The 24,666-nt window shown below is 40.6% G+C and overlaps 2 protein-coding genes across 6 annotated transcripts in view; one reads left to right on the top strand and one right to left on the bottom strand.

The window, feature by feature from the left end:
- ano8b (anoctamin 8b) overlaps window positions 1-18,697 on the top strand; it is a 42,337-nt gene extending 23,640 nt beyond the window's left edge. For 2 of the 5 annotated variants that reach the window (XM_044362645.1, XM_044362648.1), the window contains exons 4-20: window positions 4,909-5,047; window positions 5,146-5,242; window positions 5,489-5,605; window positions 5,793-5,920; window positions 6,307-6,468; window positions 6,551-6,703; window positions 6,991-7,117; window positions 7,376-7,431; window positions 7,569-7,643; window positions 7,846-7,980; window positions 10,469-10,716; window positions 10,994-11,153; window positions 11,325-11,738; window positions 12,439-12,630; window positions 12,960-13,091; window positions 13,998-14,108; window positions 14,600-18,697. In XM_044362645.1, the coding sequence (XP_044218580.1) occupies window positions 4,909-5,047; window positions 5,146-5,242; window positions 5,489-5,605; window positions 5,793-5,920; window positions 6,307-6,468; window positions 6,551-6,703; window positions 6,991-7,117; window positions 7,376-7,431; window positions 7,569-7,643; window positions 7,846-7,980; window positions 10,469-10,716; window positions 10,994-11,153; window positions 11,325-11,738; window positions 12,439-12,630; window positions 12,960-13,091; window positions 13,998-14,108; window positions 14,600-15,337 (3,184 nt within the window). In that variant the 3' untranslated portion in view covers window positions 15,338-18,697. The remainder of the gene's footprint in view (window positions 1-4,908; window positions 5,048-5,145; window positions 5,243-5,488; window positions 5,606-5,792; window positions 5,921-6,306; window positions 6,469-6,550; window positions 6,704-6,990; window positions 7,118-7,375; window positions 7,432-7,568; window positions 7,644-7,845; window positions 7,981-10,468; window positions 10,717-10,993; window positions 11,154-11,324; window positions 11,739-12,438; window positions 12,631-12,959; window positions 13,092-13,997; window positions 14,109-14,599) is intronic. The other 3 variants (XM_044362649.1, XM_044362650.1, XM_044362646.1) reach the window with 3 other exon arrangements.
- Window positions 18,698-18,816: 119 nt separating this feature from the next.
- On the bottom strand, window positions 18,817-23,079 carry dda1 (DET1 and DDB1 associated 1). The gene is made up of 5 exons (XM_044362651.1): window positions 22,754-23,079; window positions 21,649-21,729; window positions 21,409-21,460; window positions 21,107-21,168; window positions 18,817-20,923 (listed from the first exon to the last, which is right to left on the bottom strand). Exons 1-5 carry the CDS (start codon window positions 22,760-22,762, stop codon window positions 20,819-20,821), a joined length of 309 nt encoding a protein of 102 aa, XP_044218586.1. The 5' UTR covers window positions 22,763-23,079; the 3' UTR covers window positions 18,817-20,818.
- Window positions 23,080-24,666: the final 1,587 nt, after the last annotated feature.

Consider the following 24,666-nt stretch of genomic DNA (forward strand, 5'->3'; position numbering starts at 1 on the left):
TGAAGTGTTGTTCCAGGACACGTCCAGCTGTTCTTATTTTTCACAAGTCATGAGTGAACCAGGGAGCAGTGCGTGAAAAATTGACCTCACGTGTCTTGACAGGGGCATGAAGATCAAAGACACTGCTCAGAGATGTATTGTAGAGTTCCACTAGTTCATCCACTGATGCAGAAGCAGGGCAGGTGATGTGCAAAAAGCATTTGACAGTTAGGTTTAGTAGGGGGTGACAGGGATGTCAAATCCATTAAGGTCGGACACAGATCAGACCAGATCATAGATCTGTAGGTTATTGATGGGGGCGGAGTCAGTGATGACCAGGTCAAGCGTGTGCCCTCTGGTGTGAGTAGAAACATAAACATGCTGCTTTAGGCCGAGACACTCAATCAGACTCAGGAACTCCACTGCAAAATGACAGGAGGGGTTGTCAACATGTATATTCATATCACCAACAATGACAGTGTTGGTTGACATGGCACAGAGTGAGGTGAGGAGGTTGTCTATCTCAGGGAGGAAAGATAAGTTTGGTTTGGGGGGGGGGGCGGTAGATGATAAGCACCGTCATGGAGTATGGAGGTTTACATTTTAGAGCAAGGTATTCAATAGAAGAAAGATCAGGCATTGGAAGGGGATATAGTTTCAGTTCAGCCTGGTGTATGACTGCTAAACCACCACCACGGCCAGAGTTGTGGGCTTTTTCCATGTAACTATAGCCAGGAAGACAGGCCTCATTAGGCACAAAGTAGTCCCCTGGTTTATGCCAGGTTTCAGTTAGGCACATGAAATCAAGCCCCTTGTCCAAGATGTGATTGTGTACGAAGAGGGATTTATTGGTGAGAGATTGTGTATTAAATAGTTCCATGGTTGCAGGAGACAGAGCTGAAGATGGAAGTCTCTGCAAATTCTGCAGGACACTATGATCCACTTTATATTTTGCATCTCACCTGGTATAGGGTAGTCTCATGATGTTTCCAATACTGACACCCAAGTTTGTTTTGCTTCTGTATTCCACATTGAAACCACGGTGCAAGCCTCTATGGATGTAACAAGATCTGTTTCTTAAAGTCCCAAATTCTTGGCAGCGGGGTTAAAAACCCCTTGTCGGGTGTAATTAGGAAGCCGTGTAAACTCTGTAGCTGTGTGGGGGTGTAGGACATCATAATTAAAGCACTTGTGTCATTTGGGCAGAGAGACAGTGTTGCTAACAGCCACAGTCACAGAGTGTAGATAATTACAGCAAACATGAGGGGAGCTCCAACTAAAGAGAAACCCCAGTCACTAGAGTCTGTCAGTGACAGTGCTGCTCTGGGTGCTGAGAGAGAGTGCAGGGGAGCCAGAACAGACTTTGTGGCACACCTGAACTGGCAGGCTGGAGGAAGAGTCAGCTGCTGTCCTCCAGAGAAAACAGATCTCAGTAAAGAAGGTGGGAAGCACTTTATGTTGAATAAGCCAAAATCCGTGAATCCCAGTAAAGAAGATAGGCAGTACTCTACTTAAGTTAATCTAAAGTCCACCAGTTCGATAGAACATATTCCAACTCAGGGAGTGATTGAAACACACAGACAAAAAAACATAAAAAGCTCAAGCAAAATGCAGGAAGGCCACGTTAATCACACGAGTAGTGAAGTTCACTTTCAATTGTCTGTTTAGCAAAGAGTAGCCAGTATGTGCCAGGATTCCCTCGTAATGCAGAGTAGCCTCTCTCTCACAGCAGCACAAGCACCAAAAAAATACTCCATACTGCATTTCACCTCTTGACAAATGTTGAGTCCTCTCTGCTGACTGTGCATTAAAGAACGGGCCTCTTGAAAAATCCTGAGAGTCCAAACCTTTTACACATAAATGGAATGGGAATAGACAGATGGCCAGGAGGAAAGAAGAAAGAGATGTGAGTGATAGAGAGACGGAGAGATAATAGAAGGAGAAAAGAAAGAGGGAGGCAGAAAGACAAAGATAAGGAAATGGAAGGAGTGAAGCAGGGTAATGTGGTGGGAGGATGCAGAGAGAGCTTTCTGAAAGTGTGCCAGTGGGTTTTAGATAAAATGCTCAAGGAAAATGATTGCTGTGTGACACGAAGCACACTCTCCTCTCTCTACACGCACTCACCTGCTGTTAGATAGGTTGACCTACATTTTATGTGATAGAAAAGATAACCCAGAAAGTATTCCGTCCTCTCAAATTCACCTTGAATTTCCTTTATGTACTAAACCAGGGAGAATTTTTCTGTCTTTCTGTTGTGTAGCTAAGTAAGCAGGTGTGTTATTTACTAAATGTAGCCTTGTTTTATATCATCCTATCAACTGAAATGACATTGTTCTTTTTCGTATGTGTTTAGTTTTAAAGAGAATAGTAGTCCATGTAGAAATTCTGAGAGTATGAGATGCACCAGCTGTTTGTAAGTTCAAACTTAGCTTAGTTATAACATAAGTGGAAATCTAAGTGGAAATTTATAGTCCTTATCACTAAATTACAACCAATTACACCACACAAACTAGCTGGTTTTTAAGTAGAATTTAGTTGTTACTAAATATTTACACCATTTGACTGCCAGGTGGAACTGTAGCAAAAGTTAGATGAATCAACAAATTGAACTAATGTTAGCTTGCCAATATTAGACCCGTACAGATCGAAGACTAAAAGAGGTAAATAAGAAATATGGTTGACATATCTGACCTGACACTTAAAATTTCACAGGAAAAAAACTTAAAGCCAGTAACTTTAGACTAAATGACCAAATAACAATGGTTAGCTTAGCATTTTTGGATATTTCCCTCTAACTGTAAATTGCATGAATACTACTAATTCTAAACACACATATTTCTCCAGGTATGCAGATAAAAATAAAACAAAATCATACCTACAGTGCCAGTCAGACTGGCAGTTAAATTTATTTTGTCTTTTGGCCCCTAAAATTATTATGTTATGTCACACTCACTTCCTGTTTACATAGTTGGTTGTCTCTTATTAGACAGTGCTACAGATGTTTCCTAGCAACCAATTTACACATTACTAAGTTTTTACTAGCTAAGACCTTTTTTAAGTTTTAATGCTGCAACCTGATTAAATAAATTCCTAGTTTGAAACTGGCTAGTATTAATTAAGAACTTTATGCACAAACTTGGTGGTAGATTTACACACAGCTGGTGCAACCCGATCCAGGACAGCTTGTGTTCAGTGTTGTTCTGTGTGTTATTATCAGTTAGGCTCCATTTATTGCTTTGAAAACAACTTTAGCAGAAAGCACAATTTTAACAATTAACATACTCAGTGTGACACCAGTGTCCTCCTCCTCTTACCTGACCTGCCGTCCATTACTCATTCCTCAACTCTGACCAGGCACTTTACAACATTTCCACCCTGTTCTGCTGAGTTTCTATATTACGTCCAATAGATATTTGCTAAATTAGCATAAACCTTGCGTGCAGTGCTGGTACTCTCCCTCAGCAGTATTCTGCTCTCTTACAAGGTTAGCTTTGTCCACACATTGCCTTTGACTGTGTCTCCAAAAGAAGACTCCTTGAATTTTTGGAGAGCGTAAAAGGCGATAGAGTTTTTGATTAAATAAGAGAGGGGGAATCTCATTAAGATTCCTGGCAGCAGTGAACCTTTTGAAGGGCCTTGCAGTTATTGGCTTAGATTACCAAACAGTTGGTTTAAATAGATATAGCCTTGTTTTTTTCTCTGACAAGGACCTTTATTGTGATGGTGCTGCGCAGTAAGCAGTATTCAGCAGTGATACAGAAGCTTACACCTCACATTTCTGCTGTAATCCATCATGGCGTTGATTGTACTTCACTGTACTGCTCCTCCATGTGCCTGGAGCTGCATGATGGATGGATTTTAGAGGCCCACCTGGGTTGTTCCCCTGTATGTATGTGTATGTGTGTGTGTGTGTGTGTGTGTGTGTGTGTGTGTGTGTGTATGCTATATATACATGTACATGTGAAAGAGAGAGGTGAGCTTTCAGCCAGTAGGGAACAGAGGGCGTGGTGCTGCATTATTACTGCGATTTCAGCACAAAGCCGCTGGGAAGGACAGAAGGAGAGGAGAAAAGGATGATGGGATAAAGGAGGAGGGGGGAGAGAAAACAAGAGGAGAGGACTCTGAGAGATAAAAGGATGAAGAGTGAATGGGGAGGGAAGAGAGAGGGGAGGGGAGAGGACTGGCTGAAGAAAGGAGAAGGAGGAGGAGGAGGAGGAGGGAGGAAGAGAGGAGACGTGGAGGAGGGGGTTGATGGGAAATGAGATGATGAGGCAGAGTGATGAGGTTAAGGTATTAGAGGAGAGTTGAGATGACTTTAACACTACAAAGGACAATACATCTCTGCTCATTTTGTTGGTTGCTGTTGGTTTTCTTATTCCTGTGAAAAACTGACCAAATACAGTGAAACATTTCTTACACAGCTAAATAGAGTAAATAGCAAATAGAGCCCATCACAATTCCCTAGAGCACAAGGTAACATATTCAAACTTCCTTTTCTGTCCAATAAACAGTGCAAAACCAAAAGAGATTCAATTTATGACAATAAAAAAACAGAGAAAAGCAGCAAATATTTGGCATTTTTGCTTGATAAAGTACTTTAACAATCAATCAATTTTCTGTCGAATGACTAATTGTTTAATTGTTTTACAACATCAACATAACACACAACACAACAACTCTCAGTTTCAAGAACAATGAGCAATGTTTTTAAAGACTGACCATTTTGCCGCAATGCTCAACAACCAAACAAAGAAAAACAGTAGACCAGTGTGCATTGCATCTATAAGGCATGGTCTGATTAACAGGAATGCTTAATTGGAAAAACAACACTCTGCTACTGTGCTGTTATTACTGTGCTCTGCAGCATCACAGACTGAAGTCAAATAGAGGGTAGATTTTGTGTTCATGGTGTGTATGTTTGTCCTGCAGTTTGTTGCGAGGTGCAGAAGAGATGGGACTGAGGAAAGCGGTGAAGCCTGAGTTTGGAGGAGGAACACGGAGCTTCTCCTGTGAGGAGGACTACATCTACGAGAACATTGAGAGTGAGCTGTGCTTCTTTACCTCACAGGTCAGTTTTGGTACACACACACACACACCCATATGCAAACATGTAAACATGCTAAAAATGCATTACAGGAATTTACACTCACCTTTTCTTTACTGCAGGAGAGGCAGAGCATCATTAAATACTGGCTGGACAATCTACGTGCCAAACATGGGGAGGTGCTTCATAATATCAACTTCCTGGAGGGCCAGCCAATCAGTAAGCGGCAACTTTTATCAGTACGCTGTTGCTAGATGCTTAGGTTTTTGTCTTAATTGCACAGCTTCCTTGGCAGGCTTTAGAAATAATCTGGTCTGGTCTTAAATCACGAGAAGCCGAATGTGATAAATCTGATATTTTACTGCACTCAGTAGATTTATTTTATATCTGCTCTTCTTCTATCTATGTTTCTCTCTTTGATCAAATTAATTTTACAGTAACTTACACTAATTACTCTCTCTGCAGTCCCAGAGTTGAGTGCAAGAGGTGTGATCCAGCAGGTGTTTCCTCTCCATGAGCAGAGGATCCTGAGTCAGCTGATGAAGTCTTGGGTCCAGGCTGTTTGTGAGAAACAACCCTTAGGTCAGTAGAAGATAACACTCACACAGTGAAACTCTAACATTCATATAATAGTACAATGAAGTACTTATAACACAGTTTGAATCACATACTTAACATCTTTTTTTAACTTTTTTTTTTTACCTTCAATGTTTTGTGATGTCTGTCTCAAAATATATTTTTCTTAATATTGTTTTTATGGTGTTTACAGATGATATCTGTGACTACTTTGGCGTGAAGATTGCCATGTATTTTGCCTGGCTGGGTTTCTACACCACTTCAATGTTATATCCTGCTGTGATTGGTTTTGTGTTGTGGATGCTCACCGAGTCAGATCAGGTGAGGAGAGAAGCTGCCATAGCCTAAAACAACTTCAACCAGAAGTGATCTACTGTAGGCAAAACAGACAACTTAAGCATTCGAGAGATTTTAATGACTGACGTTAAAAAAGTGTATGAACAAATAAAAACAAGAGTATCAAATCTATAACATACAATTTCCCCTCCACATTGACACAATATCACATTAGATTCTGCATCAGTAGTTCCAACTTCATTTTTTTATCTGTATGTTTTGAAACTTTGAATTGCTTGTATAATTTAACATGAGGTTAATAAAGGCCCACCTTCAGGCCGGTGCTTTTTAAGGGGTCGTAAATCAATAAATTATGAAATTCGTCATTAATATACACTACAGTTTAAAGTATCTGCATGTATGTGTTTCAGACAAGCCGTGATATCTGCTGCGTGGTGTTTGCACTGTTCAATGTGGTGTGGGCCACTCTGTTTCTGGAACGGTGGAAGAGGAGGGGGGCTGAGCTAGCGTACAAGTGGGGAACACTGGACACGCCTGCTGAATCCCTGGAGGAACCACGTCCTCAGTTCCGGGTGAGAAACACTAAAGCTCTGACTCCTTCATCTTCCTCTTCTCTCCTCTTTCAGGCCCTTTCATGCTTTTCTTTCTCGGCAGGGAGTCAAGCGCTGCAGTCCTATAACAGGATGTGAGGAGTTCTACTATCCTCCATGGCGGAGACGTGTGTTCAGGTGGCTAGTCAGCCTGCCCATCTGTATCCTCTGTCTCTGTTTTGTCTTCCTGGTCATGCTCATCTGCTTCGAGCTGCAGGTCAGTCAGCTGTCAGCATCTGTTTTTATGTCACCTGCTTGTATGAATAGAGTAGAAATAGATGGTGAAAATCTTCGAAAAAGGACAGATGCAATGATACAGAAACTTCTTTGATGGCTGTGTATAGAACCATAGACTAGACAGACTATGAGTGGAACTTATGAATAAAGCAGAATAATAAAGAAAAAAGGAAAGACAGCTTCCTAAAAATGTTTGTCCAAGGACACAACTGTTGATGTTGTTTCTTGGAGATGACAAATAAAAAATCTGCGATTGTGTCTCTGCAGGAGTTTGTGATGGGGATCAAGGAAATGCCTCGGCTAGCTCGCTTCATCCCCAAAATCATGCTAGCTATCACTGTGACTGCATGTGACGAGGTGTACAGGAAAATTGCCTGCTGGCTCAATGACATGGGTAAGAGTGTAGTTCCCCAGACTGATCCAAATCTACATTTACATTTAGAGCAAGACATCATATACTGCAAACATTCACACTGGTGAATGAAATAAATATTAAGACCGATTATAAAAGATTGCTTTCATCAGAAAATATTAAATGGTCTTAATGGATATTTGATAATCTCTTGTAAACTTTATTTACAGTTTTCAGTGCATTGCATTGCTAAAGAGTGCTTCATTACACTAAATGATGATTTATATTTTGTTTCCACAGAAAACTATAGACTCCAGAGTGCCTATGAGAAAAATCTCATCATCAAAATGGTTCTTGTGAGTGACTTTTCATTTCATAACATCTAACCTACCCATCTGATTTACAGTCATATTTTTAAAACAAATTTTCGAATTCATGTTCACACATTTCTTTCTCTCTTGATATGATGTCTTTTAATTCTTTTCTCTTGCAGTTTCAGTTTGTAAATTCTTATCTCAGCCTTTTTTACATTGGATTCTACCTCAAAGACATGGAGCGGCTGAAAGAGGTAAGAAACAATCACAATCTCAGTTTGGATGTTTCTCCGTCACGCATTAGCTTCAGCAATCCTTCTGTCTACCTTTGTGTGTCGTTATAATCCCCCATTCTTAAACGCTTTGCTCTCTCTGCTTAAATGCTTTTATTTCCATAACCGTCCATCAACATATCCGCCATTCCACCCCGTCCATCCATTTGTCCATCCGTGGAAGATGCTGCTGGTGTTGTCTCTGTTAAGGAGCCTACAGAGGCAGGTTCGGGTCAATGTGCTGCCTTCCCTCTTCATCAAGATCCAGATGCTTGTGGTCTCTGTTCCCTGGTTCTTCAGGGCTTTACTCAGGTCCAAAGTATGACCCCTGCACATACTCTATCTGAGTGGGAGGTCAGAGGTCAATTTATGACCACCTCCATCATCCCTTGTGTGGCATGTCATGTCAACCACGCTTAACTACCAACCTGCTTTGTAAAAAAATACAATGGTTTGTCTTTGATTGTCTCTATATCGTGAAAACTCCAAATTTGGTCATTTTCATGGTTTTGTTTTGACTTAAAATATTACACCGCTCTCTACAACATTGAGGTTCAAAAGCCAAAATATAATTTCACAATGTCACCATGTGAAATATGATGACGTTTTTCTTATAATGTCAGTTACATTTTTCCATGTTTTCAGTTTTATACTCTTTAACCTGTGGCTACATGTTAGATATACAGTAAAACACAGAACACCGTACTCTGAACAATAAGAATCATGTGATTACCAATTCACGATTACCTGGTTGGTTAATAGCAACAAAGTTTAGTAGCAAATCAACCACACACCCAGTTTTCAAAGGGCAAGTGTCTGTGTGAAAAGGATATTTCTCCAGCTTGTTCCAGCAGGTTTAACATTGAATATTGAGGGGAAAAAATAGCTGTCTTTCAGCTTTCAGAGGGATCTGATCATGTGACTGGTTATTTTCTAATTTTTCAGTATTTATAATTTCCATATTTCATATACTGGGGGGTGTACATAATCACCATCCTACATGGCGATTATGCACCTGGGACTCAATGTGGAGTTTTTTTATTACGTTTCCTTCTGTGCAGTTTTTGTCGATACAACACTCATCACTCATACATCACTTTCTCACTTTGTCTGTCAGTTTCTGTTACACTCTCAGCCTGGTGTGCCACCTCATTCAGCATATTATAATCTGTTATGTCACCTGCCTTCATAGTTCTCTCATGTCTGGGTCCCAATAAATAAAGCCCAGCTTCTACACTTATTTGTCAGAGAATATTTTACTTTTTTGTCAAGTCAGTCAGTCCACTTTCGACTGGATTACTGTACAATGCAACAGTAAAATAACCTTATAAGCAGCCATGACTTCTTACGTTTATTTTGATACTTACGTAAAACGAATAGAAAAAAAGTGGAAAAAGCTGGCTAAAACATTGTAAAAACACTGGTTTGGTCCTTTAATCACCTGAAATGAAAACCATCTGGTGTTGTCAGCCTGATTCTGCCAGTGTCTGACACTGACACATCCAGTAGGTAGCAGTGAGAGAACAGTATCTGCTTTTCTCCATTTAAGATGTCTGCCATCACTGACTGAAAATAACATTTTGTCTATGTCCTTATCAGGAACTAATTGTGGATTTATGTTGTGCTCTAGCAAGGAACTGCAGTATATTTTGCATCAGCGTTATTTGACTCGGAAACAATTTATTTTTAAATTACGATAGTGAGCTTTGTGATGCTCCAATCCTTGAAAATGTATATCCTCTGGGTTTTTATTAAAGGGCTGAAGAAATTGTCCCTGCCCGGCTTTGAGTATTAAAGAACAATTCTAGTTTATTACAGCTTGGGTGCTATACTGTACATACGGTATATAGTTTGGGTCATCAGCTCTGTTTGTTATGATTGTAAAGACTGCGAGGGCAGAGAAACATGAGCAGTCAGATCATGACACAGTTCAGCCAGATGATCTTAAACCCAGTTTTTGGAGGTGGAACCGAAAGCGATCCCACCTGAAAATGTTGGTAATTATCCCTCACTGCACAAAAAGTGACTATAGCAAGTAGGGTAAGTTAAAGTTGAAACAAGAAGTTGGTTGTAAACAACTGATTTTACAGTTTGCCTTTGTTTTTCTTCCAAATATACTAAACATACCACCATGAAGGTTTGTTTAAAACCTGTATGATGTCCTGCTAGTATTGCTTGATCTGTCAGACTTGTTCCCAGATCTCAGCAACTTGACGATTATTACCAATAGCAATGAAGTGTAAAACTACAAAATTTATCAAAAAAACCCAAAACTGGCATCATTCTTTAAGTTAAGTGTGTTTGTACTTCCTGTTATGTGTGATTTGTGTTTGCTCTGTAAGGTATGAGTGTTATTGGAAGAGCTTGAGTGTTCATCTGTCATTGGCCTCTGTGCATCATAGGTCATTGAAAAGTGGTTTCAATGGTCATAAAGGGCAGATGTTCAGTGAATCACATGGGGCAGAAAACTGCATCTGCACCTCTTGACACACTCAAATCAGTGATGTCATAGTTGAAAGTTTAAACTTGTACTTAACAGTTCAGCAAAAGATTTCTGACCCTTGTGATTTGCTTGTGGATAAAGTGTTTGCATACTAGCCATTATCGTGTTCTCTTCTTTGTCCTGATGCTCCTCTTGCTCTCCCACCTGTCTTTAGCCCATTGCATTTTAAGCTGTTTGCATTTTTCCAAGATAGTGTTAATTTTCAATGCTCTGATTAGTTTGATAGTATATTCTGTTCACTCAGTGTGGCAGAATCACAACAATCCCTTCATTCGTTGTTACTGTTTCTCTCTGTCCGTCTCAGATGCTGGCCACTCTGCTCATCATACGTCAGTTCCTTCAAAATGTGAAGGAGGTGCTGCAGCCTTACCTGTATGAGCGCCACAAGCTGGGCGAACTTACACTGCGAGCTGTGTGGGATCTGCTGCTCTCAGTGCTGCTGAAATACGCCCGGCTGGCAGCTGGAAAAGCCCAGGCCTCTCCCTCCGACCAGGCCATGCCAGGACCTGGCCTGAGGGGCACCAGGCCTGGGGTGGGGCAGCCAGACAGAAGGTCACACTCATTACTTACCCAATAAATTAATCCGTAAAAATAATGCAATAAAGATACACTGAAGTTAAATACAAAAAAAAACTCATCAGTCACTAAAAACAGACCAGCATGGGTTTAAATAGATATCCTCTTTATCTGCTTGTGTCATTGTCTGTGCACTGCATGCAGTTATGATTCACACCAGTCGGACACTGAGTAAATAGACCATTTGAACATCACCGTGAGCGGTTAACACACGTTTTATCTGAAGTCTGTCTCTCTCTTCTACACCTGTTAGGGAAAAGAAGTGTTTGAACGGGGGATGCGGGGTGCCTGATGAAGAGGAGAGAGGTGAGAGGGACGAGGCTGACAGCGGGAGGTTCAGTGAAGGAGAGACGGAGGAGGAAAGTCTGATCGACTGCGGTTTGAAACTGAGGAAAGTCAGCTTCATAGAGAAGGTACAAAGCTGTGTAATAACATAATGAATTTATGTGATGTTAATATGGTTCATATGCTTATATTTTAGTACTTGTTGAAAGAAATGTGTTATACAAATATAGTACCAACAATCAGTAGTTTTAATAGTAGTAATAGTGTTTTTCATTGTTGCTAATCATGTTGTTGTGAAGGTGGACAGAAGGCCAGCCTGCAGTGTGCCACCTATGGACAACAGTTTCCTGGAGGAGGGAAGCCCTACTATGGTGGAAAAAGGAATGGACCCCGCTTCTGTGTTTGAAATGTGTGACGACGACGATGATAACGGCATCCATGATGTGAAAGAGTCAGGTGGGGCAGGGACAGGTGCAGCTGAGGGAATTAATGCTGCTGCTGCTGCTGCTGGTGCTACTGCTGCTGCCGCCAGTGGTGCCCAGCTGCCTTCTGGGCCTGAGAGCAGCACATCATTGCGACACAGAAGAAGAGGCAGGAGTGTAGAGAGGGTTGAACCTAAAACGAAAAGGGATTCATGGATTGACCCCCCCGAGGAAAGAGAGAACACCACACTCACTCAGGCTGAGATAGAGAGCTGCATGCAGACTTATGAGGTAAGAAGGACTGATATACCAAAACAAAAAACTCTGCATTTGATTTTAAAAGATTTCCTTTAAAAATATTTCAAAGGTCAGTTCACTAAAAGTACAAAAGAAATACATTTTCTCACTTAACTGCTACTGGTAGTGTGTGGTCTTGCCACATGCACAGTTTTGGTCTTATTCGCCCCGGTTTAGAAATATCCATCTCTCAGATTTTGCCTTGCCCCTAATAAAAAGAGGCTGGCTTGAATTTAATTTTTGATGCTCACACCATTTAAAAATTAAACAGCAACATATCAGTTCAGAAACTATTTCCAGGGTTGGAAAATCTTTGTTTTCATTGGATCTATTTTCTGTCAAAGAAGTCCTGGTAATCTCTTATGAAAACTGCTGACAAGGTGTATAATAAAATAAAAATCTGATAGGTAGGTAGCCCTAGGAGTAAGAGAGAAAATATGTTTTCTTGTAATTTGGGTGAACCACCTTTTTAAGGTTTTTGTTGAAACTAAGAGATCCTGAGGAGTCCCTTTATACAGTCTGCTACATAATTTATCACCCTTTACACTTTGAAACAGAGCAGTGATAATTGACTATCAAAGCTAAACAACTTTTTTTGGTATTTTGAGCCACAGAAATGCAGTCTTGTCTTCTAGCTGCAAAGTACTGTTACTCACGGTAGATCTGGTGTAACGATCCACTTCGCTTCTCTCAGGACACCTTCCAGGACTACCAAGAGATGTTTGTCCAATTTGGCTACGTGGTGCTCTTCTCCTCAGCCTTCCCCTTGGCTGCCATGTGCGCTCTCATCAACAACATCATTGAGATCCGCAGTGATGCCTTTAAGCTTTGCACTGGTCTGCAGAGGCCCTTTGGACTGAGAGTGGAGAGCATTGGCCAGTGGCAGGTCAGAAATATACACTTTGCACATTAAGAAGTGCTCATGAGGCTTTTTCTGACTGAGTCCTAAATTGATTGAATTGATTGTCACCTGAAGACGGAGACAGTTAAAAACATTATGCTGACTAGATGCAGAAACACTGGCTTTGAAGGTTGAGTACAATGGATGATTAAGTAAACAGTAGACCTATTTAATAATGGCTTTAAATTTATAAATTCAGATGAAGTAACTGAACAGAATTGAACTGAAATAACAGAAATTATTCTCTTCTTCTATGTTATGTGTATAGTACCACAAGTGTCAGGATAATCTAAGTTTTTTTTTCTCCTGCACAGACTGCGATGGAAGCCATGGGTCTGATTGCCATCATAGTGAACTGTTACCTGATTGGTCAGTGTGGTCAGCTGCAGCGTCTCTTCCCGTGGCTCAGCCCTGAGATGGCCATCATCTCAATCGTCATCCTCGAGGTACCACCGCTTGTTCCTGCTAGCCAATCTGAAGTGCTTAGAGCAGTGCTTTTGCAAGCTTTTTCTCAGGGCACCAGCGTTTTCAACATCATCTTTTCTTATGACCCAGCACAAATTGTATGCTAATCAGAAAATGTGCCAGGTATTTTGGCTGCAAACAGGTTTACTATTGTATATAAACAGTATTTTCTGCCTGCAGAGAATTAGCAGAGATGTATGGCAGAACATACTTAAATCTCTTCAGCAAATGTTACACTTATTTTATATCAACATGGAATCATCAAGTGACCCAGGAAATTTGTGGGAGGTGTGCTGGTCAGGCACTGCAATTGTATATACATAACACAATGCATAACAGTAATATGAACTGTGTTATGTGCTTGTTGCAAATGCTGTGTGTGCTGATGCCCGATATGCACATACAGTCTCTGTTCTACACTAGTTGGATCAGTCAGTGCTGCAAAAAAACAACAACAATCTCTTATATTACCCAAGTGAATGACAGAAGTGCAACATGAATGTTGTTGAAGCTGATCAAAAATAGTTCATGTGAAATGAGTTCCAATTTACCAGTCTTTTGTATAAACCTATAGAGTTAAAAGCTCTCTTCATGTTTCTCCAACTACTTGTAATATATTTAGATTCTGGCTCTGTCAGCTCTGCACTCTGTGGCTGCCTATATTCGGAAAAAGGTAAACAGCCTGCAGCTCTGTCTTGGCCTGATAAAGAAGTCAGGCCTATCAGAGGGAGAATATCAAGGCACAAATGTTGTTGTCCCAGAATTAGTTCAAGTTACATACTCGTAAGTATATTCTGATGCATTGTCTTCTATATCTGATTTGCCTTGTATTTTCATATAACTATTTTTTGTTTTGTCCCTCTTTCTACCTGCCTGTCTGTCTGCAGCACTTTGCCATCCTCCTGAAGTATATCATCCATGTGGCCATTCCCGACATTCCTACATGGGTCCGAGAGGAGATGGCTAAACTGGATTATCAGCGCAGGGAGGCCTTTAAGGTAAGTTATGAGACAGCGTAAGATGTGGAAAATTTTATTTGTCATGGAAAAGTTGCAAGAGAGGGATGAAGTTGTATCAGGCAGTTTGAGCAAGCTGACACATCTGTGTTTTTCCCTCACCAATCCAACCTTTATTATTATTTGCGTACTGTATTGCGCTGTCATTTCTGTACTGTAATATAATAAAAATCGATAGCAGTAGCTGTCAGAGGAGCCAGACTTGCTGCTGCTAACAGAATGTACTGCAGCACTGCAGCATTCCTTTGTAGACAAATTGTTTATTTTAAACTTTTGGTCAAATTTTAGCAACAAAACTTTGTATTGTAAGTTCAATCAGCTGCACTGTAAGAAAAGACATGTGCTGGCCTCTTCTGTACTAGGAGGATTCTTAGTAAGGGATTTGTTCGATGGGTAGCACTGCAGTATTGTAATGGTTAGCTGGGTTAGTGCTGATTCTAGTAAATACACTGGATGTTTCCTTTCCTCTGCAGAAGCATGAGCGGCAGGCGCAGCAGCATTACCAGCAGCTGCAGAGGAGGAAGAGGGAGGAGGAGGAGAGGCAGAGGCAGGCGGAGCATATGGCCCGTAGAGAAAGGGAGCGGGACGACAGCAAGGGCGACTCCTCTGGGGATCACCACCATGACAAAAGTCACGGCAGCAAATCACGCCCCGGTGGTGGTGGAGGAGGGGGCGGCGGGTCAGACAAGCCCAAGAGGCCCAGCTCTCTGCTGGCCAATAATAACGTGATGAAGCTGAAACAGATCATCCCACTGCAGAGTAAGTTCTCCTCGGGTGGTGCCCGCTCCCCTCAGTCACCCACAGGCAGTGAGCCAAAGCTGCCTGGGTTCCTGAGCTTCAAATTCCTCAAGTCACCTGAGAATAAGAAGGAATGTGCTGCGGCTTCTTCGGCTGCCACCACAGCCACAAACGCCACAGCGACAGCATCATCATCATCCTCATCATCAGGTAGCAGCTCTCAGGAGCGTTCTCAGTCACCCAGCAAAGCCTTCAACCCTGGGAAACTGTTTAATTTTGGGAAATCTGAGGGGGGGACATGTGTGAATGGGGCTCCGCTGCCCAGATCTGGGGAAGGATCATCACAGACGTCAGATAGACAAGTTTCCAGGTCTGACTTGAATGGCGTACCAGATGAGATCCCCTCTCCTGGAGGGGAAGGGTCAGAAAATGGACATTCATCAGACTTGGACCCAGTTGGTCCGAAAGTCTAGTAGCTCCAGATTGAACAAACTTGTCTTTGGTTACATCTCAACTAAAGATGTGTTTACTGTGAGGAAAGGCCTAACCTTCCTTCTGTGCTGTCACAGGCCATGTGTCGAAGTACTTGAAGCAGAGAAAGGAAAAGTTGAAACTGATAAGAGGTGACTGTTGATTTGGTTTGCCTTTTTTGCTGAGAGACAAAAAAACAGGCTTCTTAAGAAAGACGAAACCCTCCTATCATGACAGAAAATACACACACACATGCACTCCCTTACACACACAAACATACAAATCCTTCCTTGTCTGCAATACATAAAGAAATGCATGAGCTGCGTTTCTAATGTTTTTAAGCCTTTAAAGCAAAGAGCTGTGTTTCTTGAGTTCTTCTAGTCAGAAATTGTAAGCATCTCGGTGGCCTCCCACTAGGACGTAACAGCCTGTTGTGGAGGAAAAAGATTTTTAAAAAAAAAAAGGTATACAGTGGTATGAAAGGATCACCGATTGTACATCGAATAACTACTGAGAGTGTTTTTAGCCATCACAACACAAGTGATTATTAGATAACTGTCTCATTTTTAACTGTGAAGAATTCTTGGGCCCTTCACTTTTATATTGAAGTGGAAAAATGGAAAAGCAATATCAATCAGTGTTTTAATTATAAGTAGTACTGCAATTCTTATCAATCATCACACAAACCCTCCCTTAATAAGCATCCCGGATATATCACCAGCTTTATTTTCAAAGCTGAGGTGATGTCTGAGCTTTGTACACTTCTTCCCATCCTGTGGCAGTATCAGATCTGTTTGAAAAGAAAGTAAAGAGCTTAGTAAGTCAAGCTGTCACATACCGATATGTTTCCCAAGAGAAAAAGCAAAAAAAAATAAAAATAAATGCAGAAGTAGACGTAGGTGATTTTGAGAAAAAGGAGCATGGAAGCCTGTTGCTTGCTGTTCCCCGTCCGAGCTTGTAGACCGCCTTGTAAACACAGATGGTGCGCCATTCCATGAGCGCAGAGTTAAAGAAGATACATTTGCACTAAACCCTTACGCCCTGCATAGAAACATATCTCTCTCTCTGCAGGAGAGAGGGCCGACACCAGCCTGCCTCATAACATTATGCAAAAGCTGGATCGTTCTGTTTTCCTCCTTTCACACACAGTACATGCTATCTACTCACCGGTCCCTGCTCCCAGCAACCGAGGGATTTTTCCTAAATATTCAGATTAGGCATTTTTCTGTTTTTTTTTTACAATAGTTGCTCTTATTTCTGTTGAGCTCCATATCTTTTTATACGCACTATTTGCTGCATTGCTTTATTGCAGTGCTGATGATGGGAATTTCCTTTTTCAACCAAAGCGGTATTTTTCGGATTATACTGTTAACCCAAGACATATGTGCTGTATGTTCTGTTGATCATGTACACCATGGATCTACTGTAAATTGTTAAGAGTAATCAAGCCCATCATCTACCATTAACCAGTATTTCACTACTGCAGGGTGTCCAGAAGGTGGTGCCAGAGTTTATCTGCATAGCAAACAGTGTTGTTGAGCCACTTATTTTGATGTACCATCGACTATTTACCCATGCCATCAGTGTGTGATACAGCAAGGGGAGCAGGCTGCAGTTTTAGAGCGCTTTGAAAGACAAATGTATTAGATGGCCATTAGAAAAGGTACACATAGAGACCACCGTAGTTTGAGAGACGAAAACATTAACTATGCATTTCAATACCACCACCTCTGGCAAGGATTTTGGCAATAACACTGAGTTGCAGGAGACTTATCTGTAATACTATACGTCTAAACTAACCCCTCCACCCGCGGCACCCATCCTTCCTGCATTATCCCTAGCCAGACTCTATGCACCATGTCCCTGCTACAAAACCTTTTCTTTGTGTCCGCTCAATATTCACCGTCAATGTCAGTGAATGCAGCACTCTATGAGCTCCTTCCTGTCTCATGTTTAATGCAAGGAACGCCCCCCTCAACTCACAATTAAAATAATACCAATAATCTCATTCATCCTCTGCTTTACGTTCACTGAATCTGTCTCACCTCGGGGTGGTGATGACATTGACCTTCAAGTTTCTGCATTTTGCTGCTGCTTTCATGATATCTGTAACAACTTAACAATAAGTCTAGTGCACCTTTTCAATCACATGCATAAAGAAAAGACAAGATAGGCAAAAATGTGAGATTCTCTTAATGACATTAAATGCAATAAGGACATAGACAGGACATTAATTTGTGTAGTCACGGTATCATTTTACTGTCAATCTGTGTTCTTTTTTATATTTGGAAGTCATTGTTTATTATAAATGTAAAATGAGAAGTGCAAGGCTGAGAGAAATGCAATATGATCAGTGTCTTTTGTATCTTTCTCACAGGCTGGTCATTGCTAAAAGGACACATGATAGAGATCAGGATGGCACCGTGTAGCTGAGCTTAGTCTCATCAAAACCTTTTTTTTTTTTTCTTGCAGCATTTGGATTTCAGGGATGAATGACTTCATGATGCAATAGACTCCATATATCATTTGAAAGTTTGTGTTGAAAGGAGAAACCGGCAACAAAGCAGAGGCGAGTTAAGTGAGAAGAGAGAAGATAAGGGAATGTGCTGACATTGGTAGTGAAACTAAGCTTAGGCCTCTATATAGTTCCTCCTTATTCAGGGAAAACATACAACTTCATAGAATGGAAATAGAAAGCATTAACCAACTTATTGCTTCTTTCATCCTTGCACTTTTGGCAGCAGCAACATATTGTCATCTTCTGAATAATGTTATTATGGAGGTCTTTAAATAAGCTTTGGTTGAAGTAAATCTAGATATTGGACAGTTTTGGATACAGTAGAAAACTTCATCAAGAGGCATCCCAAGCCAGAGACAGCACCATCACGGTTTTCTCGGGCCCAGCACAGGCGTCCGTTGCAGAAGTACAGCAGCTCAGACAACTGAGACACCTCATCAGACGTCTCAAATTCACTATCAAAGCAACAGCGGTTCTTTAAAAGGTTTTTGGCTTATTTAGACTTTACAAACACCATGAAACACTATGTGAAATCAGAGGGATAGGACTGAATGACTTTAGCAAATGTTCTATCTTCTTCTGGATTTTAAGAGTGGATATGAAGAGGTGAGATTCTCACCACAGCTACATTAAATCCTGACCCTAACCTCAGAGTTTAAGATTAGACATCTTCATGGAAGCCTCACTTACTGAACATCATATGCTCTTCCAATGTACCACTGTACAAAAAAAAAAGATCTTTTAAAGAAAAATACTGGGAAATGGGACTATTTATTTCTTTTAATTTATTTTGTCATATTTTTGTAAGACCTGAAAAATAGTTAATAAAACTATTTCAAATGCATTTCATGTGTCATGACCAATTTGTTCCCTGCAAAATCATCACTGTGCAAGTTTTTTTCTCACTTAGTTCAAGGATTTTAGAAACATAATGATCAATTTAAAGTACCACATGACAAATACCCAGTTTCAGTCCAGTTTTATTTCAGTAAAGCTAAAAACATATCTGATCTAACACACATGAGATGGGGCAAGGCCTGGGGTGTTGTAGAACAGTCTGAGCAGAAGCATAATGTGTTTTTTTTTTTTTCACTTCAAAAACAGACAGGATATTTACACTGTAGGTAGGAGGATGACTGACCACACTGTCAACCCACATTGCAGCATAGACTTACAGAACAACAGGATGCTTTGATGTGACTCTGCTGGGCAGTGATAAGAACATCTTTTCTTTAAATAAAAAAAAAAGCTTTATTCAGTGTTGCTCAGTATGTGACACCAATACAAACTGAATCTCAGGAACAAGGCAGGATGGCGACTGCACTTTGCTGTGCATGCTTATTGTGCACTCTATGGCTGAAATTATAATACCCCTTTCAGCCCCAGTGTTCCTCTGTGCCAGCTCTCAAGACGAAAACCACCCAGGGCTGTCACAAGTACAGGACGAACAGTACAGCTATCCCGGACCTGAGCTGGGAGAGGAAAAGGGTCCAAACCATGATGACAGGTTGTAAGGCCTCTAAGGCTAATACCTTCCACAGTCACACAAGATAATGCCACAACCCCAAACCCCTTTAGTTTTATTACTGGTCCAGGAATATAATGCCCAGCTGTGAAAACATCAACATGCAAGGCAAGATAAAATCCACTGGGCACCGGGGCTCGTCTTTACCTTCACATGGGTCGTTTCCTATTGTATCCGTGGGCATGTATTATTTTACAAAAAGGCAGACACAAAGATACTTCATTGGATAAACTAATTCTGGTACTGGCAATTATTTACACATAATGTATTGTTTTTCCCTTTTCCAGACATTACTTTACATATTTTTCCTCACTATCTGTGCTGTTACCAAGTTGTGCAAAATAGTCCGACATTAGGAATTACAACTCCATATTAAGCTCAACTTCTTTTTTCCTTTTACACTCATTGATGACAGAACAGCTAAAACTCAGAGCCAATCATATTCATACTAGCCTCAGTTAGCCAGAAGGTGGTGCTAGATGCAAAAATATTTCTTAGAAACACCAAGACAACACTTAATCCTACAAGCACAAGTTCCCGGATAGAATGGAGTTATGCATATTCACCATAAACATACACGTCTAAGGGGAAATCTGGAAGAGTTGCTTCTACTTTGTGCTGTTCTTCACAGTGCATTCTTGGTTCTGTTGATTCAAACAGTGTGGAGAAATAATGCAATTGCCCCCATGTGGTTGCAGAGTAGGCAGTGAAACTGAGAGGGTGGGCACTGTGGCTGGCAGGAAGCGCATTGCCATACATAAACAATAATAGTTATAATAAAATTAAAACAGTAACAAATGTTATCTTTGCACAAATCAGGACAGACTCTCCAGGTGACAGAAGGCTACACAAGTCATGTACCAGTATGAGACTGTTTTTAGGGTAAAGTCTGACTTTATCTGTCAAGTCCATCACTGATCTTAAATCTACTCTGCCACTTTTTCCAACTATTCATTCACCTCACACATACATTACAACACACAATACACACTCACAGCTCTGCATGCATACAAACATATACACATACACTAATCCACACAGGAAATAGTCAATACAAATTAAAGAAACATCAGTATGAAGTCCTGTCCTCAAGGCCAAAGTGTCACTGACTAACAGTGAGTTTGGGAGATAACTAGGGAAAAGATATTGCTGTAAAATTTTCCTAGAACCAACTACATCATTTACAACCATTTATCATTATGTTTTTCCATGCACACTTATCTGCAGGTCATAAATGGCAGCTTTGTTATCGGAAATTTCCCCAATTCTCTGTGGGTGACTCTTAATTTCATGCCAGGAAAGGCATCCTGCCACAGTATAGAATGGCCAGAAGTGTTTGCTCAGGTGGGATTATTCTTTCTGTTCTTTGTTTGTATTGACTATGCCCTGTATACACACACACATACACACACACTCACACTCACACACTCACATACACACTTATGAGTCCTCATTCATCTCTTGGCTATCTGTCCTGGCGATCTTCCTTGGGGGCGCTGGGCTGTCGCCCTCACCTTGTTCCTGTTCCCTTTTCTTTGCTGCATTCTGTTTGACACAAAGGATTATACAGCAGTCAGTAAAATCACACAATTAAACTTTAATAGTAATCCAGCTATCAACGATTAATCATTGTATTATGAGGCTCACAATTAACTGAGACTTAATTAAGACTGGTGACAAGTAAAGCCAAATTTTAAAAATTAACTCAGAAGAACTGACGACGCTCACCTTTTTGTCCCACTGCTGATGGAGGTAACGCAGGAGAATGTTGGTTTTCTCTGTTACAATAACTGCAGAGAAAACACAACCAGCACATTACAGAGACATTACATTTAAAGCTGACCAGCTCAGAGCACAGTCTGAAACAATGCCAGTTTAGCCTTGGTTAATATGCATTTATTGAAGACACGTCAGTGATAAACTACAACAAAGGCTTCTGTTGGTACAGCCTTAAAGTACATGTATGGTTTCAAATGACTATTCTCCCACTGTTTTGACCTTGAGCCTTTTGCTGTGAGTCTGGTACTTACTCTGTTCAGAAGGGTATTCACGTGTTGGAAGGTAAACAGAAGGCCTTCGATTCTGTGAAACAAGACAGTAAGAGGTTACAAATTACAGTTGTGAATGCGACTTTTTGCATTTTTAATGTATAAATGATTTAAAGAACCATCACAGCATCTATGTGATTTGTCTTGATGTATGTGCAAACATATTAGACTATTGGGATTAATGACAGTGTAAGGAAATAAATATCACCATAGTCTACTTACAGATGCTTTACAAACAGAGTCTGCATGAAACCTGCTGAAGTTGCTCTTATTGTAGACAGGAAGTCCTTTCAAGAAATCAGCCTGTGGGAAGAGTGAGGTGATCAGTTAACCCTGCAGGTCTGGTTTGCTGAAATATTCCCTTTCATCTATGACTTAACTCTAAAATTAATCTCATGTCTCCTGCCTATCTCTCTTCCATAGTGATTCTACTTTTTGCATGCATACCCATTTCAGTTGTTAATCACCTGTGGCAATTTAAGTAAAAGTACAAATACAGCAAAGTAAAAATACTCCATTCTGAGTTAAAGTCCATAAATATTAGCAGTTACTGTTGTAGCTGCTGGAGGTGGAGGTAGTTTGAACTACTTTATGTACAGTTAGCTACACGATTACACACGGCTTTTTGTAAAATGTCAAAAGCCAAAAAGGTTGGAAACCACTAGTTTCATCTTTATCAATGTGTTGTATTTTAAAAGCTTCTTATATCATCCATTGTGAAAAATCTTCATGTGAAAAGTACATAAAGCTGTAAAATAAAAGTGGTGGACTAGAAAGTGCAATATTTCCCTCTGAAATGTGTTGGAGCGGAAGTATAAAGTAGCATCAGATGGAAATACTCAAGTACAAGTACCCCAAAATAGTACTTAGTTACTTTCCACCACTGGCCACAACAAATTAACATCAATTGACGTCAGTGTAGGCATCCTGAGTTCTGTAATGCATATATTAGATTAGATAGGGAGGCGGAGAACACGGTGACTGTGGATACAGAATACAGACAGCTGTGCTGGGCGTTCCCTCATACCCGGTGCACGCTAACGGGCCTGCAGCCGGCCCCGTAACGTCCCCAATAACCTCCCAACTGCAGGCGATGACATGAGGTTGAATGTAACGTTACAAGCAAGTGGTGTCAAATTAGCGAGTCGGAGCTGAGCAGCTCTGAGCACAAAACGAAGCCGGTTCGGCCTTTAGTGAATGAATAACCACCAGGAGAAGCAGGTGTGGCGAGCAGCTACCAGTCAGCTAACTAACATATGCCCTCTAATATCGCTACCGCAGCTTGAGCTGACTTTAGTAGCTCTGTACTGGTATGTGAAGCATGTACCTTCTCCATGGTAATGGTTGAAATCTCCAACGTCGAGTCGCCGACTTGTGACTTGGCGTCTGTTGTCGAGTGCGTTACGGTTAGCCGCGCTAGCTTACTGAACAGTTAGCCGACACAGCTGTCCTATCGGGTCTTCTTGCCAAAAGAAAACAACGACCTTCACATACAAATTATTGTTTCCATTCTAGATCCCGGTGCCCATGGAAAAAAATATATCAACTCAAGAAAAAATAGCCCATGAGTTGGCAAAGCTAGTTACACAGGACTTCCTCAGCTAGCATGATGGCTGTGTGGGAGCGATGCTTCCTTGGCCACGCCCCCGAAAAGCGCCCATTGGCTTGATTTTGCCCCCACGTGTTAGCCCCTCGACCAAACAGCCAATCATTAAGCAGAACAAACTCTGACCCCTCCCTAAAATATTGACCAGGCAGCAACATGTAAAAAGCGTCACAGCTTGGGAAGAATTACTTAGTGCATGTGACGTTACTGACCTCCGTCTGCAAACAGCAGTTGTGGAGAGTAACTAAGTACATTTACTCAAGTACTGTACTTAAGTGCAATTTTGAGGTACTTGTACGAGTATTTCCATTTGATACTACTTTATACTTCCACTCTACTACATTTCAGAGGAAAATATTGTACTTTCTACTCCACTACACTTTAACAGCTTTAGTTACTTTTCAGATGAAGATTTGTCACAATGGATAATACATGAAGCTTTTAAAATACAACGAACTGATAAAGATGAAACTAGTGGTTTCCAACCTTTTTGGCTTTTGACGTCTTACAAAAAGCAGTGTGTAGTCGGGTCACATTTGAGATGTCTATGAGTTGTTAACTGCTCCACCAAATAGTGATTTTTCCCTCTAAACTTCTCACATGGTTTCATTTCAATAAATGTTCAAATAATAATGATAATAATGCCATATTTCACCAAAAATCAAAGATTAGAAAAAAAAAGGCCAAAAACTTAAAACAGATTTGTGTATCAGAACTTTGTTTTTTCTTCTTTCCTCTCCCATTAATCATCTCATGACCCTCAGATTTATCTGGTGACCCTTTGGAGGGGCCCGACCCCTAGGTTGGGAACCACTGGACTAAACTAGCTAACTGTATATGAAGTAGTTCAAACAAGCTCCACCTCCAGCAGCTACAACAGTAACCTGCTGCCTACACACTGATGCTTCAGTAATAATAATCTAATGATGTCATATATAATAATATATTAGTCAGAGGGACGAAACAAGTACTTTTACTTTAATACTTTAAGTATATTTTACTGATAAAACTTATGTACTTTTACTTACATATGATTTTGAATGCAGGACTTTTACTTGTAATTGAGTATTTTTTGTGGCAACTTTTACATAAGTAAAAGATCTCAGTACTTCTTCCACCAATGTCCAAAATATAGCTGAATGAAATATAATTTCTCTGAGGACCAGAGCATAAAAAACAAGCTTAGGCTAAAAAATTAAAAAAAAAAAACAAAAAAAAAAAAAACATGAGACAAAATAACATAAAAAACATCCAGCTATTCTTTTCAAACAAAATTGGAGATGGATACAATATGGGGTATTTAAAAAAAATTAATTAAATAATTACATATCCTGGATTTGAGGACTGGTGAGTTTACCACATTAATGAGCGATCTGGGAGTGTGTCAAGGACATCCTGTGGAGAAAAGCAGCAGAAATCTCATATGATTGAAGACAATCCAAGTGTTTGACAATTACACCACTGACACCATGATGTTTCTTAAACCAGGAAAGCCCCTGATATTTTAAACATACAAGAGTACAGAGGCACTGTTGCAGTTTCAAGCTCATGGTTCTGCTTAAAAACATAGTTTTAAAGCTGCTACAATGCCTCTGTCCTTTTTTCCCCTTTATTCAATGTTCTTTGATACCCAG

This window comes from Thunnus albacares, chromosome 9 (genome assembly GCF_914725855.1).
Source record: "Thunnus albacares chromosome 9, fThuAlb1.1, whole genome shotgun sequence".
NCBI lineage: Eukaryota > Metazoa > Chordata > Actinopteri > Scombriformes > Scombridae > Thunnus > Thunnus albacares.

Excerpts from the sequence above, each read along its gene's own strand:
- dda1 (XM_044362651.1), bottom strand. Across the intron at positions 21,169-21,408 it reads TGAATACCCTTCTGAACAGA|TTATTGTAACAGAGAAAACC; the intron begins GTAAGTACCAGA and ends TTTTCTCTGCAG. Across the intron at positions 20,924-21,106 it reads ATCAGCAGTGGGACAAAAAG|AATGCAGCAAAGAAAAGGGA; the intron begins GTGAGCGTCGTC and ends TGTGTCAAACAG.